Source organism: Lutzomyia longipalpis, chromosome 4 (assembly GCF_024334085.1).
Source record: "Lutzomyia longipalpis isolate SR_M1_2022 chromosome 4, ASM2433408v1".
NCBI lineage: Eukaryota > Metazoa > Arthropoda > Insecta > Diptera > Psychodidae > Lutzomyia > Lutzomyia longipalpis.
The window spans coordinates 14124011-14139871 of NC_074710.1; the positions used below are offsets into that span (position 1 = coordinate 14124011).

Genomic DNA, 15861 nt, shown 5'->3' on the forward strand with positions numbered 1-15861 from the left:
TTATGAAAACCCCATAAAATTTGTCTGAGGACAACTCCACGGAAATATCATAGGATATTTCTTATGCTGCTTGCTGTCAAAAAAGTAAACAAAATAGTAGGGATATTATCAATTAGCTAGCTGATCTCCGGTATTCTATATTACGTGCAAGAAAATAAGGATAAAGAACACTGGAAATGCTTCCAAAGTGTATACAATGCGAAAGAACGTCATCAGTGATGTGGTGGAGTATTGCAAATGGGGAGATTTGCAATGAATGCAACGAGCAGAAAAAAAATGGTGGCGAGCAAGATGAGCAATGTGAGGAGAAGACGCTCCGGAAGAGTTCAAGGATTACCAGGATGCGTATAAAGTACAATTCGGGGATTGTGAGGGGTATACCCAAAGGGAAGAGCAGACGTAACATATTCAAGAAAATTCCCGTTAAAACACCCACTGTCACAGCCACAACAACATCCGTTGAATCCATCTTCTTTGGCCACAAGTACTTCCAGCTTGGAGATATTGTTTCCCTCGTGGATAAAGATGACAACATATATTATGCGCAAATTCGTGGTCTACTGCAAGATAGCTTCTGTGAGAAGTCAGCTGTTATTACCTGGCTTATCCCAACCTTAGACAGTCCGCCGCCAAACGAAGAATTTGATCCGGCAACATATTTAATTGGTAAGAAAGAACATTATTACCTATATCATTTATACAAACTTACATTTTGATTAGTAAGCAATAGCATTAAAAGTAACAGTCAACTAAACTAATCTAAAGATAATTTTCCACCAGAATTAAATAAACCAGATGTGAATAAATCAGATTTTTTAAGAAAAAAGTTTGGGTCAAAAATCCACGACAAATACGAACGATCATGCAATTAAAAACATAGGTACTCTTATTTTTTTGAAAGTGTTTAAAAATATGTATTTCTCCAATTTTATTTTTACATGATTTCTTTCTTGCAAAATAAATACTTAAAATTTTCTTAATACACTATAATATCTTTTGTAAAATGTTCGAAAGAACTACAAAAAAACCTTCAACTTTCTTACCTTTACGATATTTAAAAATGTTTTAAAAAGTCGTTTATCTTAAAAGAAAATAACTTCTTTACGCTATTTTCTAATGGATTTGATAATTAGGCATTATTTGCCATATCCATCACAGTTGATATTAACTTTTAGAAATATTTTTTTTTCGATCTTTTTCATATACTTTTGGCATCAAATCGTTGCTCTATAAAAGGTTCATCACATAAGAATTTACATTGCAATTGCACTTTCATATGTATGTTCTTCATATACATAATATAATAAATTTCTTTTAGGTCCAGATGAGGATTTTCCTAGGAAATTGTCTACGTTGCAGTTTGTGATGCACGCTCCAAGTGATTACTACAAACAGAATTGCCCATATCCAAAACCATATTCCCTGGATTCATCAGATTGCGATAAAAACTCGTATATTTGGTCGAGGCTATAGGTCAGTCACGTTGTTCCATCAGTTCCAGGAAAGTATCCTATCGCTTTATGTTAAGACCTGTACCCATGGATTAAATTGTGTAACAGAAGAAAAAGTTCAGATTAACTGGTAGTTGTTTGAAGGTTGTCGTAAGGTATTCGTGGTAGCCCAAGTTCAAGGATATAAATTATTCTGTGAAAGGAAATATGATTGAAAAGTTTCATCAAAAGAAAAGTACAAGTTAAGAGATTCTTACAGCATCCAGAGAAAACAAAGGAATGTTCCTCCTGTACTGACAGCGTTAAAAGCTGAAGGAAAGGTATCAATTGTACTGGTGTAGATCAATGTGAAGAGTGGTGTTGAGATAATGGGAGAAATTGATTCAAGTGCTGTAACCAGGGAGAATATTTTGCCTATGTCACTTGGTGGTGTGACATTGGACACTACAGCACGTCCCATTGGTCCAGAAATGCTCTTTATAATGCCCACTCCAACACCTGTTGGAAGGAAAATTTACTTGAAATTCTTCACTGTAAAAATTACAAGAAAAAAAATACCCACCAATATAGAGATCACGCGGTGTATTAGCAATCGTGCGTGTGAAATTCTGCAGGCAATCACTGCCAAATGATAATGCAGCCAGCATGGCGTCTGATATCCCGAAGATTTTTTTGAGGATACATAGAGTCACAATGCCTCCGACCATTTGCACCACAATGCTCACAGATTCGTAGATAGTGTACTCGCGAATGGTCCAGCCGAATTTGGCGCGAGTAAAGAGGAAGAATACAGACATATTGCCTTCCATCATGGCGATCGAAACTACAAGTCCAGCAATTGCCAGCCAAATGATGACCCGACGATTATCCGGACGTGGCATGAAGGAAGTTTTGAACATATCACAGACGTGATCAAAACGAAATAGTTCTCGAAATTTGGACTGTAAAAATCACAAAATACCTACATATATCTAACATTATGTAGTTTATCCGTTCCGTAACGGATATGAATTTAAAATTTTCTTGGAATGGAACCAGGTAAGCAATTTAATTTACTGGTTGGTACCTACTCACAAAAATTATAATATGAATATAGTTTTTTTTCTAAAAGAAATTTCAATAATTTTAGTTTAATTTATAGAGTTTATGGATTCTTTAAAATTCATTTTAATAATTTCACAAAAAGAGAGACATAAATATCTCTAGATTAAAAGGGATTACTAATTTTATAAAAAGGCTCCTGAAATAAAATCTTATCATGTTTCTCAAATATAGAAGCGATAAATATTTAGGCGAATCATTGTTGTGAATCATTTAATATGTCATGGGACTTACCCCCACGAAATCCTCGTAATCAATCGTCTCAGGCAGACAAAGCCAGATGTAGAGGATACCAAGGATACAGAATAGCCCCGAGATGGTAAATACGGTTGAGACGTTAGTTAATTGGAGAACATAGCTACTGGATATGGAGCCAAGAAAGAGACCAGCAAAAAGAACACCTTCAGCTATACCCATACGTATTGCACGATTTTTTTCTGTCGTTATATCCGTAATATAACAGAAGGTTCCCGTGATAAGGGCACATGTCCCACCAGAGAACATTACAGGTACATAAGCAAGAATATACAACCACGGAGTGATTGTAAATATCATGGATGCAAAGGATATTCCCACCAAAAGAAAGAAGACGCTTATATATCCTAGAAATAAATAATGAATTTTAAATAAATTATATGTAATGCTAAAAATCTAATAGTTATGTATGCTCTTTTTGTCAATTTCAAATCGATAAATCAATTAAATCGAATACTAAATTGTGGTAACCACAATGTCGGATTCCTGTAAATGATGGATAGTTCTAATGCGGAACTATCCTGCCTGAGTCTTCTATAACAGACCTTAATATGTTAGAGATGAAAATCTTTTTTTTAGCACTATTTTGACACCACATTACATGCATGTGAGGCAAAATTTTTTCTTACGGACAATAATGAATCTGAATAGAATATGGGTATATACAAAAAATATTCAGGTTCTCACCGGAAAAACAAGCGTACAGGAGTGGTTTGCGGCCAAATTTATCAGACCACGGTCCCAAGAAAAGACTACAGAAGGCTGGTAAGATTTGTTCCATCAGTGATCGTACCATGATAATCTTTGCTGTATAAGGCTGAACTTTCTGCTCCAGACTCTCAATATATTCACTCTCATTGGCAGTACCTAGCTGTCTGCAGTCGCTTTCGTTGAATCCCAACAGTGCTGTGCATGTCTGATAGACAATTTGGTTGGTCAACACATTACCTGAGAGATTCCACGCGAAGAATATCAAGAAAAGAACGGGTTCTATTGTACAAATTGATCTTCTCCTTGAAATTTCAATACTGGGATTTTCTTCTTGGTTCACTGGAGTGGTTTGTGGAAGTAAGCTGTCCACTGATGATGTAATTTCCTCTCTTTCCTGATACTCTTCGTTGCCATTTGACCGATGGGACTCCATTTAATGCTTAAAATATAAGAGATTTATTTTATGTTGGTTTTACTTCTCATCGTTTTTTGTCAATCAACGCAATGATGCAGCAAATTCTCACCTGTGTATATAATTCACACGCAAAAAATTAATAGATATTTTGAACACAATAAAAACCTTGAGATAATGATAAGTGCAAATTTTCAAGACTGCAATTTTTCACCTCATGTCTTGCTCCACGACGATTGACTGGTTTCTTTGAGACTTTCGTGGCTGAGGCACACCTTTAGGGGACTTATTGCGACACTTAGGGGGGAAAAACTCTGGTGATTTTGCTACTTATCAGCATTTTATGAGGAGGTGATATGGCTTTGTTTTGGTTTTTTTTTTAGCAATACACGCGCTCTCAATACTTCTTCTTTTTCTAATGCGACCAACTTGAAGTTCTGATAAGCACTGACTTATCGAATTCATCGTGTAATTAAATCCACTTTTTAATGTGTAAATAATGTAATTTATTGAGATTGAGAAAGTGTGATTTTGTGTGCAAGCAAAAAGGTTAAAAAATAAATCTTGCTTTGTGATGTTTTAAAGAAAAACAGATTACATATTCTTATAATTATAAAAAAAAAGAAAAGGAAGAAAATATATTTTTATACATTTTGCAAGAGCTTTGCAACGTTTGCAACATACGGCAACTCAATCGACGAATGAATTGGTAAAAACATTAAGGTTGTCTCTGACTTTGCGATTTTTTGAAGTCTATAAAAGTGTGTTTGTGTTTTCTCAGCAAAAATGTCTTTAAATCCATCAAATAATGATGAAATAGTCCTTTTAGAACGTGTTCTACTGAGGCTGGCATGTGCCGATACGGATGAGCAACTGCAAGCTGCAGTTAGCAAATTCCTTGCTCCAGTGCTCTTAAAAATCGTCTCCCCAGAAGAAAGCGTGCGACTCAAGGTGGAATTTCCTTGCATTTTTATGTAAAAACAAATTTTATTAATACATACCAACTATTAATGATGTTATAGGTGATGGAAGTTCTTACTCACATCAACAAACGTCTAAAAACTCGCCCTATGATCCAAATTCCGGTGCAAGATATTCTCAATCAATACATAAATACCGAATCTTCATTTGCAATGAATTTCGCAATCATCTACATCACCATGGGATTCCCGCGTTTGTCCACGGAGTTAAAGACACAATTGACACCGGAACTATTAGTGGCGCTAGCAGGAAAGCCTGATGTGCATCAGGATAAGATTTTGTCTCTCATTGTACCGTTATTGGGAGATATAAAATTATCGGAGGATTCGGAAGCAAAGAAACGTATTTTGAGGCTCCTTGAGCAGAATTCCGTCAAGATGCAGCTTATTTCCTACCTGCAAGACGTCCTGTTGTTCCCTTACGGCGTGACTCAAGAGAGTGAAATGCCTGCCGGAATGAGTGCTTATACTTTCCGGAGAATTTCGGGAAATCAGTGGCGCACCGAGGAACTTGAGCGCTATAAGACTGGTCTTGTGAAATTTTTATCGAGTGATTTACTAAAGCCCGAGGATGTAGTTGTGCCACTCATAGTGGCGTCAGCCGATACACGCTTCAGCGTTGCAACACCAGCAATTGCGGAACTAAGTAAGATATGCATTTCCATCGATTGGACAGATGGGAGTCTATCAGCACCACTGTACTCCTTGTTCTCAGGCAATGGAGTGAAAATTACAGATAAGAAATCATCGCCATGTAATGTGCGTGTGCGACAAAAGCTATTGCAGTACTTACTGAAATGTCGTGGCAGGGGGATTGATACAATTAAAGGAATTCAAGTTATCTTCGAAGCACTCTTTGGTGAACAAACCAATCAGCGCTGTAAAGTTCTTGCACTTCAATTCAGTGAAAATCTCATCAAGGATGGCAATCCCGAACTCATAAGGAAGGTGTCTAAGGTGATTGCAACTGGCATTGGAAAGGTGGTTAATGCATCGCCCCCGGAACCAATTGACGTTCAAAATGCTGCTTATTCTGCAATGTCAATACTTGTTTGTGTGTGTCCTGAAATAGTGAGGAAAGATCTGCAGCTCGTTGTAACGTACTTTACAACATTGGATAAGGCACAGTCGGAGATTCAGGCTAGCCTACGTGAAGCCCTCATATCCATGGCACCTGCTTTCTCATGGTCCCACGAAACCACTACCGATACTAGTGATCAAGGTAATCACAATCTCCTCCTGGCACTAATTGCACAGCATTCAGAATCCCAAAGTACCATTGTTCAGAGTGTCTGCGTTGTCTTTCTCACCACCTGCTTCCCGCCTCAGCAGGTCACAGCGCGGTATCTCCTTCTTCTGATTGCAGGTAAGACACACATATCAATGCTTTTTTTTGTTGCCCATAATTAGTTGGTATACCTTTAATTTTGGTGTTATTTTGTCACTTCAGGAAGCAAACCATCACTTAGGGAGAGTATCTTCACGCATCTGTATGGTTCCCCTAAGAAAGACAATATTGATTATGGTCGTCTAAAATGCTTCAATGTTAAGGATATTCCCGAAAACTCAGTGATCATGCCACAATTCAACGAAATGGCCATTTACTGCAGCGAAATGGCTACAAAAAGACAGGAGAATGTAAAACAGAGATTTGTAACTGGCAAAAATGTTCTTCCATTTGATTTAGACACATTTATCGAAGTTCTCGACTACCTAAGAATCTGCTTATGGACATCATCAGGCTACACTTCCGTACCGGGTCTCAATTTCAACGCTCAACCTATGAGATCATTCATCTTGGCAAATTTTGAAGATTCAAGCGGTATCCGGAAGTACATCTCTCTTATACGGCAACTTGTATCCGTTCAAAGAGGCTATACAACACTTTGTTGTCTGTTTGATCTCCTTCATGCGGCTCCAGACATTCTATGTAAAGAGAGCGAAAAATTAATGCCACTTCTTGCAACAAGCCTCAAAGACGTTACAGAAGACACAAGGACAATTGTAGGGCAGCTCTATGGGATTTTAATTGCATACAATATCCAAGACCAAACGGAGTTCTCTGAAGAAGTCCAAAATCTTCTGAATACTTCAAATAAGAGCCTCGAAGGGCAACACGGCAGTCTTCTAGCTGCATCCTATGGTATATACAATCGCATCAACTATGAAAAGGAACTGAATTCTAAGAAAAAGGAAGACATTCTGGAGTGGAAGATACTAAAGACTTCTGTTGAAGTTTTAAGTTAGTAAAAAAAATCATTTATAAAAAATTTATTTCTTACTAAATACTTTTTTTTTGTTACAGCAAAAGCCCTATCCGATAGCCATCCCATGATAATTTCTGCTTCTGTACGGGGACTTTCCTTCATTGGATGTGTAACAGAATTGCCAATTGTAGATATGGGTTCAGATGATTCCAAGGAGAGTCTCTTGGGAATTCTTATGGGCATTCTAAAAAGTAATAGTGTTAAGCAGAAGCTGAGAGAGGAGGTCTGTACGTGCCTTTCGAATCTTTCACATGGAGATCCAAAGTTTTTCTCTCAGAAAATTCTACAGGAATTCTTGAAGCTAAACAAATTAACAAAAGATCCAGCTTTGCATATTGCAATTGGACAGGCGATAGGGAGTATACTAGGGCGCCAAAGTGTGGATGTTTTTCAGCAGGATGGCGATATGAAAATGGATACGGACACTTGTGAGGATGAGGAATTGCTCAAGTGGTTGCTTAAAGAACTATATAGTCTTGTGAAAGAACTTCATCCATCTTCCCGACAAGCTCTGGCAATTTGGCTCTTGGCCACCGTTAAAGCGGGCTCCAGAGGTAATACTGTGCAGGAAAATCGTGAAATTCTTCAAATGATTTTCACAGAATTGCTGTCGGAGAATAATGAGTTGGTGCAAGATGTTGCTTCTCGTGGATTGGGGGTAATTTTTTCCCTATCTAATAAAATGGATCAAAAGGATCTGGCCAATGAGTTGCTCCTTCAGCTAACTGGGGGTCAGAGGAAAATGATGCAGGTTACAGGTGAATCGAAAATCTTTGAAGAAGGTGTTCTGGGGAAGACACCAACAGGAGAGAATATTACAACATATCGAGAACTCTGTTCTTTAGCGTCTGATCTCAACAAACCCGATCTCATCTATCAATTTATGCAATTGGCAAACCACAATGCTACGTGGAATAGCAAACTTGGTGCAGCATTTGGACTTAAATCCATTGCCGGGTTAGCTAAAGAAGATATGGAACCATTTTTGGGGAAGATTGTACCACGTCTCTTCCGCTACAAGTATGATCCAACGCCGAAGATTCAGAACTCAATGGTCAGTATTTGGAATTCTCTCGTGTCAAATCCGAAGGAGATCGTTGAGCAATTCTACTGGGAAATTCTTCAGGAGGTCACAACGCATCTCACAAATAACGAATGGCGCACTCGAATGTCATGCTGCCTTGCCGTACGGGATCTAATAAAACTTCCAGGTTATTTAAAACTCCGCAATGGAGATACCGACACGGAGACGGAACTTGTTGAGCTATGGAATCAACTATTCCGTGTAATGGATGATATACATGAGGGAACGCGTCTTGCTGCCGAAGGAACAGCAACGGTACTAAGCAAATCATGCATTGTTGCCTGCTCTCCGGGTCATGGGAAAAGTGGTATACGTGTGGTTAAAAGCATCCTGCCGCTCTTCCTGGAGAAGGGCATCACAAATGTTGTCCCAGAAGTACGAAAAATCTCCATTCGTACCCTGAGCGATATAATTGATTCTGCTGGAGATTCCATTGCACCCCATTTGGTTCTCCTCATTCCGTGCCTGCTTCAAGCTACGGGGGAAGTGGAAATTGAAAAGTTAAGTTACATGTCAACTCGGTTTGGGGATCAGTCAGAAGTGCAAGAAGTTGTGGATACAATGAGAGCCGAAGTGGCAAAACAGCATCATACAATGGTGGCTATTGGCAAATGCATACGCTTCATTACAACGGATATACTGGAAAAAGTTACTCCTGGGATTGTGGATCTCATCAAAACAAGCGTTAATTTGGGCACAAAAGTTGCCTGTGCACATTTCATATGCCAAGTAAGTGAATTATGTAAAATAATTTGTTCAATATCATGAATGATTAGTAACTGATTTTTCTGATAGGATTTTTTAAACATGTAATATTTATGGAACAGGTTTATTTTATAATTTTTTTTCCTGTTTTCGATATAAATACATATGTATGTACCTACATATTTTCGAAAAAGTTTAATGAAACTGGGTATCTGTTGAGGCGCAACCAACCACTTTGTTGTCCTGATCACGAATAACAATGCGAGTTGTAACTGCCTCACCTGGGGTCCCTTTAATCACCACAGGAGAGTAAATTGTGTACGTTCCTGGGTCTAGAGGACATTTTGCCTCAACAACAGCATTGCAAGCATCTCCTGAAGGAATGCCAAAATTAATTGTTTCACCGTTAGGTTTGATAGCTTCTACGACGCTTGGTAACTTCGTTACAGGATGATCTATAAGTCAATAGAAGAGAATTTCGATAAATCCATATTTAAAATTCATGCAACAACTATGATTTATACCAATTTTAATTGTTCCTTTAACATGAATTGTCTTATCAATATCAAATTTACACGGTCTGCCATTGGGGCACTCATCAATACTAAAATCCGTTGGCAATGGCACACCTTCGCACTCACGAAGATTCCAATCGTCCCCAAGAGCCAAAGCTGGGAGCAAAGTAATTAACAAGATAAAACGGATCATGATAGAAAGAAACTTATAACTGAAATATTCTAAGGAATTCTACGACTTTTATACTCCCAAATTTTCTTGAAATTGTTTTTCCTGTTTTTTTTTTCTTTTCCCTTGTACTAATATATTTTAATTATCTTATAGTCGTCTTTGAAAGTTTTATGACCGTATACTGTAATTAAACTTGCTAGCAAACAGGTTAAGCAAAAATTTTAATATATGTAGGTAAAACCTTTTTGTTATTTTTTTGTTTTTAAAGTACACCAAGACCTTGAATTTTATACAATCGAGAAAAAAAGAACGTTAACAAAATAACGATATAAAATTAACAAAAAAAAAATCCTTAAAACAAGAAATTGTTCTACTTAAAAAAAATCTTTTAGGCTTTTTAACATACCTACTTTGAAGGACTATACTTTCCAAGTTTAGATTGTTTTTATACCAATTTTTTTTCAGTAGGTACACATATTTAATTTTCACGAAATGTTGCTCTTTGAGGTGTTTTTGATAGATACCAAAAGCTGAATCTCAAGCATATTTTTTTTTAAATACATATAAGATAAATTTTATCTTTGATTCTAAAATTTTTGTTTTGTTTTTTTTTTTTTAATTTAAGATCTCAGTGCGGCTTGGGAAGGATATGACGCCAATTTCTTCGAAATACCTGAGTGCCTGCTATTATGGTGTTTCGGATCGTAATCCTACTGTAAGGAAGTACTTTGCAAGTGCAATTGGACACCTATCAGGCATACTGCGTGAATCGAGTCTTGTGAAATTATTCACAAAACTCACTGATTTCTACAATGATCGTCAATCGTACAAATGCCAAGCTGTACCGGCTATACTGCAGTCAATCAATAAACGCTACCCGGATACGTTGAAAGACTACGGTGGACAGGCACTACCGCTTATTTTTTTCGCGATGCACGACGAAACAGATCAGGCAGCCAGTGAGGTGTGGAAAGATCTATGGAATGATGTGAGTCCAGGAGAGTCGGGGATTCGGATGCATTTAGATAATATTATGCCGAATTTACTGAAATTCCTCGAGGATTCATCATGGACACTAAAGTCTCAGAGTGGAAATGCCATTAAGACGCTAGCGAAGCAATTGGGTAAATCACTTGGTGGTGCTGAGCGAGAAATTCTAATAAAGGCCTTGGTGACGGCTCTTGCGGGGCGTACGTTTCAAGGTAAGGAGAAACTCTTAAATGCTTTGGAGCATCTCTGTGAGCACCTTGAGAGTACCACTGGGGAACTGGAGACACTTGTTGTAGATGCAGTAATGAGGGAATGTCGAAAGGAAGAACCAGTTTATCGGACACATAGTCTGAAGGCATTGGGAAATATTCTTGATGCCTTGAAGATTGATCGCTTCGAGGAGGTTTACAATATGGTGTGGAATATCCTGGAACATACTTCTATCATTGGGGATGAGGATACTGTGGGTGGTGTAGTGTCTGCTGAGGAGCGTAATAAGGCTCTTCAGGTAAATATTGCCCTTAAGGAGAGTGTTTGTGAGATTTTGGGAAAAGCATGGCCGGTGAATTCAGCAGAGACACAACAAAAGTATCAGGTGATGTTTGCTCAGAAGTGCGTTGAATGTTTGAATAGGAACACCAGACCCGTACAAGTTAGTCTTCTGGCAGCTCTGGGACGATTTGTGGAGCGTTTGAAAATTCTTGAATCACCCACTGTGAGCGTTGAGTCTCCCATGGAATGCGATAAGGCAGTGAAAAAGGCAAAAGTAGAGTCAAATGCGGAAACAACTGAGACAATATGTAAAATTGTTCTTCGATGTATTGGTCAGGTGGCGGAAATTCCGCATACTGGACTTAAAAAGGAATCTCTCAATATTCTTCTAATAATGATAAATCGTCTCAAAAAGATCAACGATACCATCGTCTTGCTCATGATCAAGGAACATTTCGCTGGAACAATTGATTTCTTCCGACGAGATAATTCTCCGGAAATTAAATGTCGTGTCAAGGATATTGAGGAAAAATTGCGGGATGTTTAAATCTACACTTCTCAAGTCATATTTACAAAAATATCTGACTGAGGAAAAAGAAAGGAATGGGGAAAAGCTAACCAGCGACGAAATATTTCAGTAGATACTTTGAGAATTCTTTTTTTTTCAACCAAGTGGAGCTGTATAGCTTTTTATGTGGGTGAATAATACATAATTCATATATCTAATAAATTATATAAAACTTAATCTGAAATTCTGTCTTTTTATTCACGTTTATATATAAATTTAATTTGTATGAAAAAGATCCTAAATTCATTTTTTTAAAGAGCTACATGTAGATACAAAAATTTATAGATCAATTCTTAAATTCTACGGACATTTTGCGCGACTATCCTCGGTAACATCCTCTTCGGGGATGCTTGTATTGATGCTGTGGGAGTCATCCATGGGATTGCTGCAACTACCTGAGAAAAGACTCAGATCCGCTATAGATGAAAAGGATGTTTCGAAGGATACTTCACGAGCTGATCTTTTAGATAAATCTAAATCATCTGAAAATTGAAAACGTATTGTTACAAGATGATGAATTAGAATGATCTTAAAAAATTACCTTTTGATGAAAAAGAAAAAAAAAACGGGAAAGAAAATAACTGAAGCGCGGGAAAGCAATGATGAAAAATAATTTGAAAAAAATGTGGTCCTTATTGTGTAGGATTGCTTCCCATTTCTGAGTATATTGCTCGAAAATTCTAGTACGAAGGCATCATGACTTATAGTTTTGTAACACAATCCATCGAACTAGCCACAGAGCTATTACTTGACGCCACAGACGTACAGAGGCTATTTTCGCTCCTATACGAATGGATTGCAGATGTGTTGGCGCCAATAATGTCTTAATAAAAGCAAGGAAATTAAAGAAAAAAAAATACAAGTAAAATAAAATAAAATAAAAAGTCCCCATCAATAGAAAGATTCAAACTTACCGAAAAATTCATCAGGAAGATCATCAGAGATGCGAGATTGTGACAAATCTGCCGTATCCATTTCTTGTCGTCGACTGATAACGGTATTGTGGACGTTTAACTCATTCTCTGTGAATACAGGCCTCCTCCGGCCAATTTTTTTCTCAACTGATGTTTCAACAATCTCCCCAAAAGCATTCTTTGGTCGCTCATTAGGTCCAGCTGGTGGTGGTAGGTCCATTTTGACGCGTTTCAGATCTGTCATGATCTGTCCCAAGGTTCTTATCGCAAAGTCATCGTCATACCCAAAATCCGAATGAAGCTTTACCTGTTGGAAAGATGTAAAATTGAATACCAAAATTTATCCCGTCCCGAGCACAGAAAACTTCTGTTTAATTTTATCACAAACCTGAAGAAATTCAATAATAAGGTCCATATCTCGTAGGCGCATAATGCGGTTCTTGTGCATTTTAAGTATTGTATACGCCATAGCGGTCATTACGCGTTCCCCTTCTAATAGATACACATCCCAGACACGCAAAGCAAGACTGAAGGGTATTCGTTCCACGAAAACGACAAAAAACCACTTGAGGGAGTATAAAACTGAATCGACATGATGCTTGTCCAGGTGCCTCTTGAGTCTTGGCATAAATCTCTCGAGTAAACGATCATGGTGCGCCAGGAAGCGCGTGAGCTTTGGAAAACCCTCAATGAAAAGTCCATGCATGGCGTATTTTTCATCCGTGAAGAGAACATTTAGTCCCCAGAAAGCCTCCTCTTCATCCATGTACATGAGTAGCAATCCCGCCACGCTGGACATACCTTGGCAGTAACCAACTTCACTATTATACATGCTGTACGCAGCAAGGACATTGAAGAGACTTTGCTGCTTCACACTATAACGTTCCCGGAAAATAAGATGTTCCCTGAATTGTCGATTGACATCTGAATCTATCTGTCGAACTTCAGTGGAATAAAGTCGTGCACGATGGAGCATTTCACGGTATACACGAGGCCACTTTTTCATTACATCCTCTACACCTAGAAGCTTAAGCCATGCCTCTGGACGTAGCTTATTGGGGATACCCTTAAATATACGACTCCGTAACTTCTCCACTGTATCTTTTCGTTGCAACTTCCGAAGCATCTTTAGCCATTTTTTCTCGCGCTCCAACTCTATCTCTCGTCGACGTGTTGTACCAGAATCCAAACGTGACGGTAGAGTATGCTTATGAATGAATCCATAGCGATCGGTATGTTTGTACAGGGAGAAATCGGGATCTTCCCATGGATCAATTTCAGCTCCTGGTTCCCGACCACGCTCATATTTTTGAAAAATTTTCTCACGTTCAACCTGGGCACGTACCAGAAGTGTCTCTTCCTCCTCTTCCATGTTTCAACCTTCTCCGCAATTATCTCTGCAAGTTCATTCTTGGTATGCAAAAATTTTCTTATCTTCCACACCTCTCCGTGCTATATCCTCCTTTTGAAAAAACTAATTAATACACTTGAAATATCATAACCTCTCCTTTAGGTGCTCGTTTATTTACTACACTTGGATGGTGCCACTCCCAAGGTCTTTTCAGAATCTCTTGCAGATATGTTTGTTCAACAAGAAAAGTAAATTATGTATCAAAAAACTATGGACTACACTCTCATATTCTGAAGAATAGGTACTATGTTTTGGAGATTGAAAAAATAAAAAAAAACATTTCTACGGAACAGCTGACAGATGACTTTCTAAGTAAAGGTTTTATATTTCACGAGCCTTTCTGAAATTTTAATGCATGAAATGTTTCATATGTATTGTAATATTAAAAAATTGAAAAGAATGAAAACAAGGAAAATTACGGCGATTCTTTGCAAGAAATGGTGAATTTTTTTATATTCACCATTTTGACAGGGGAACCGATCTTTGAGTTGACGTCGGTAATGGCGGTTGTTGAGTTCGAGGTTGAGTTTGTAACATGTCGAGTAGGTCGAGTGAATTTTTGAGATTTTCCTAGATAATATTGAATCAATCATCGCAACTTGTATTGCAATCAAGAAAGCGATAAATTTACTTTAGGACAGATGTGTAGTGAAATGATGAATGGTGTTTTATGTGAAAAAAAAATTGACAATAAAAATCACCTAATGCCCCTGATGCAGACAGTAAAGCAGTTCCTTGAACATTTAATATGGCTGCCTACTAAATTCTTCATTGAAGACATTTTGGATAAAATGCAATTCCCTACAAGGTGCATTTTCATAAGTGTAAGTGTTTTTCTATCGTGAAAGTTGGAGGGATTTTCTCACAGTGAGGATCAAGTTTTCCTAATCACCGGGAGCCCCCGAAGCATTAAATATAAGCCATCATTTTTGAGGAAGAAGATGCACAAACCACATAAAAGGTAAGAATATGTTTCATTTTAAAGAAAAACATATCATACTATTATTTATGTTTTGATATTTATGCAAATCATAGATGACTACGATGACCATCTATGAAGATGGTGTCATTCAAATCTAAGTCCTTATTACCGCTTTTATTCCTTTTAAGGAATATAAGGAATTCAGAGAGATTATAATAACGTGAAAATAATTTTTGAGATTATTTTTAGTTAATCTTCTATACGCTGTGACTTAAATTCTCATACGCATTGCCAAGGGGTAGGTGACTGACCCGGCATAGACTTTCTTCGCAAATTAAACCAACCTTTCGGTTAAAGTTCACTTCTTGGATCTCTTCAGATTTTCATTTTTTTTTAAATAAGAAATTTCGCGAAAATTCTTTTAAAAAGAAAACTATGTACATTATATTTATAAGTATTCTTAAGAGAAAATGCGTTACGCTAATGTTTGAATTCCCACATTATGCATATTTATTTAAGCCTCTTTTCTGGTGGTCGGATTGATGTTATATCTTCTCAGATAACCGAGGAAGTTATTTCCAAAATATTGATTTTATACATACAGTCATCCCCGCATAATCAAGTCGAGGTTATACTCTTCTCACCCATTAATTTTAATGCGTAAGAAGAGTATAACCTCGACTTGATTATGCGGGGTATGACTGTATCATATTAGCTCTTGGGTCGGTTACCTGCATACTTTTCATGGCAATATGAGGGTTTAATAAAATATCTTTGGTCAAAAACCCCGACTTTGAAATCGGTTTTATGTTCCTATTGATTCTCTGATTGAGCTCTTTTTGATATCCTTTTGTGGCACTTTGCATCCTGTGGTTATTGCCATTGTCCAACAATTTGTAGCTAATCATTTG

The 15861-nt window shown here is 37.5% G+C and overlaps 5 protein-coding genes across 8 annotated transcripts; 2 read left to right on the forward strand and 3 right to left on the reverse strand.

Moving 5' to 3' along the window:
- The first annotated feature begins 77 nt into the window (after window positions 1-77).
- On the forward strand, window positions 78-1578 carry LOC129796597 (GATA zinc finger domain-containing protein 1). Its single transcript, XM_055838680.1, has 2 exons — window positions 78-666; window positions 1319-1578. The coding sequence occupies exons 1-2, from the start codon at window positions 177-179 to the stop codon at window positions 1471-1473; spliced, it is 645 nt and encodes a 214-aa protein (XP_055694655.1). The 5' UTR covers window positions 78-176; the 3' UTR covers window positions 1474-1578.
- LOC129796588 (proton-coupled folate transporter-like) lies at window positions 1207-4374 on the reverse strand. Of its 2 annotated transcripts, none has more exons than XM_055838657.1 (6): window positions 4145-4374; window positions 3495-3957; window positions 2787-3154; window positions 2014-2392; window positions 1709-1949; window positions 1207-1644 (listed from the first exon to the last, which is right to left on the reverse strand). In XM_055838657.1, the coding sequence occupies exons 2-6, from the start codon at window positions 3949-3951 to the stop codon at window positions 1575-1577; spliced, it is 1515 nt and encodes a 504-aa protein (XP_055694632.1). In that variant the 5' UTR covers window positions 3952-3957; window positions 4145-4374; the 3' UTR covers window positions 1207-1574. The 2 variants fall into 2 exon arrangements, with proteins under 2 accessions (XP_055694632.1, XP_055694631.1); XM_055838656.1 differs by having other exon boundaries at window positions 4043-4374.
- Window positions 4375-4523: 149 nt separating this feature from the next.
- Window positions 4524-11887, forward strand: LOC129796583 (proteasome-associated protein ECM29 homolog). 2 transcript variants are annotated; one of them, XM_055838647.1, is made up of 6 exons: window positions 4524-4639; window positions 4712-4881; window positions 4953-6276; window positions 6361-7152; window positions 7216-8990; window positions 10279-11887. In XM_055838647.1, the coding sequence occupies exons 2-6, from the start codon at window positions 4717-4719 to the stop codon at window positions 11680-11682; spliced, it is 5460 nt and encodes a 1819-aa protein (XP_055694622.1). In that variant the 5' UTR covers window positions 4524-4639; window positions 4712-4716; the 3' UTR covers window positions 11683-11887. The 2 variants fall into 2 exon arrangements, with proteins under 2 accessions (XP_055694622.1, XP_055694623.1); XM_055838648.1 differs by lacking the exon at window positions 4524-4639 and having other exon boundaries at window positions 4642-4881.
- On the reverse strand, window positions 9077-9799 carry LOC129796601 (uncharacterized). Its single transcript, XM_055838687.1, has 2 exons — window positions 9491-9799; window positions 9077-9421 (listed from the first exon to the last, which is right to left on the reverse strand). The coding sequence occupies exons 1-2, from the start codon at window positions 9672-9674 to the stop codon at window positions 9162-9164; spliced, it is 444 nt and encodes a 147-aa protein (XP_055694662.1). The 5' UTR covers window positions 9675-9799; the 3' UTR covers window positions 9077-9161.
- Window positions 11877-14530, reverse strand: LOC129796590 (USP6 N-terminal-like protein). 2 transcript variants are annotated; one of them, XM_055838666.1, is made up of 5 exons: window positions 14120-14352; window positions 13006-14014; window positions 12618-12924; window positions 12245-12526; window positions 11877-12185 (listed from the first exon to the last, which is right to left on the reverse strand). In XM_055838666.1, the coding sequence occupies exons 2-4, from the start codon at window positions 13987-13989 to the stop codon at window positions 12405-12407; spliced, it is 1413 nt and encodes a 470-aa protein (XP_055694641.1). In that variant the 5' UTR covers window positions 13990-14014; window positions 14120-14352; the 3' UTR covers window positions 11877-12185; window positions 12245-12404. The 2 variants fall into 2 exon arrangements, with proteins under 2 accessions (XP_055694641.1, XP_055694642.1); XM_055838667.1 differs by having other exon boundaries at window positions 13006-14530.
- Between the last annotated feature and the right edge of the window lie 1331 nt (window positions 14531-15861).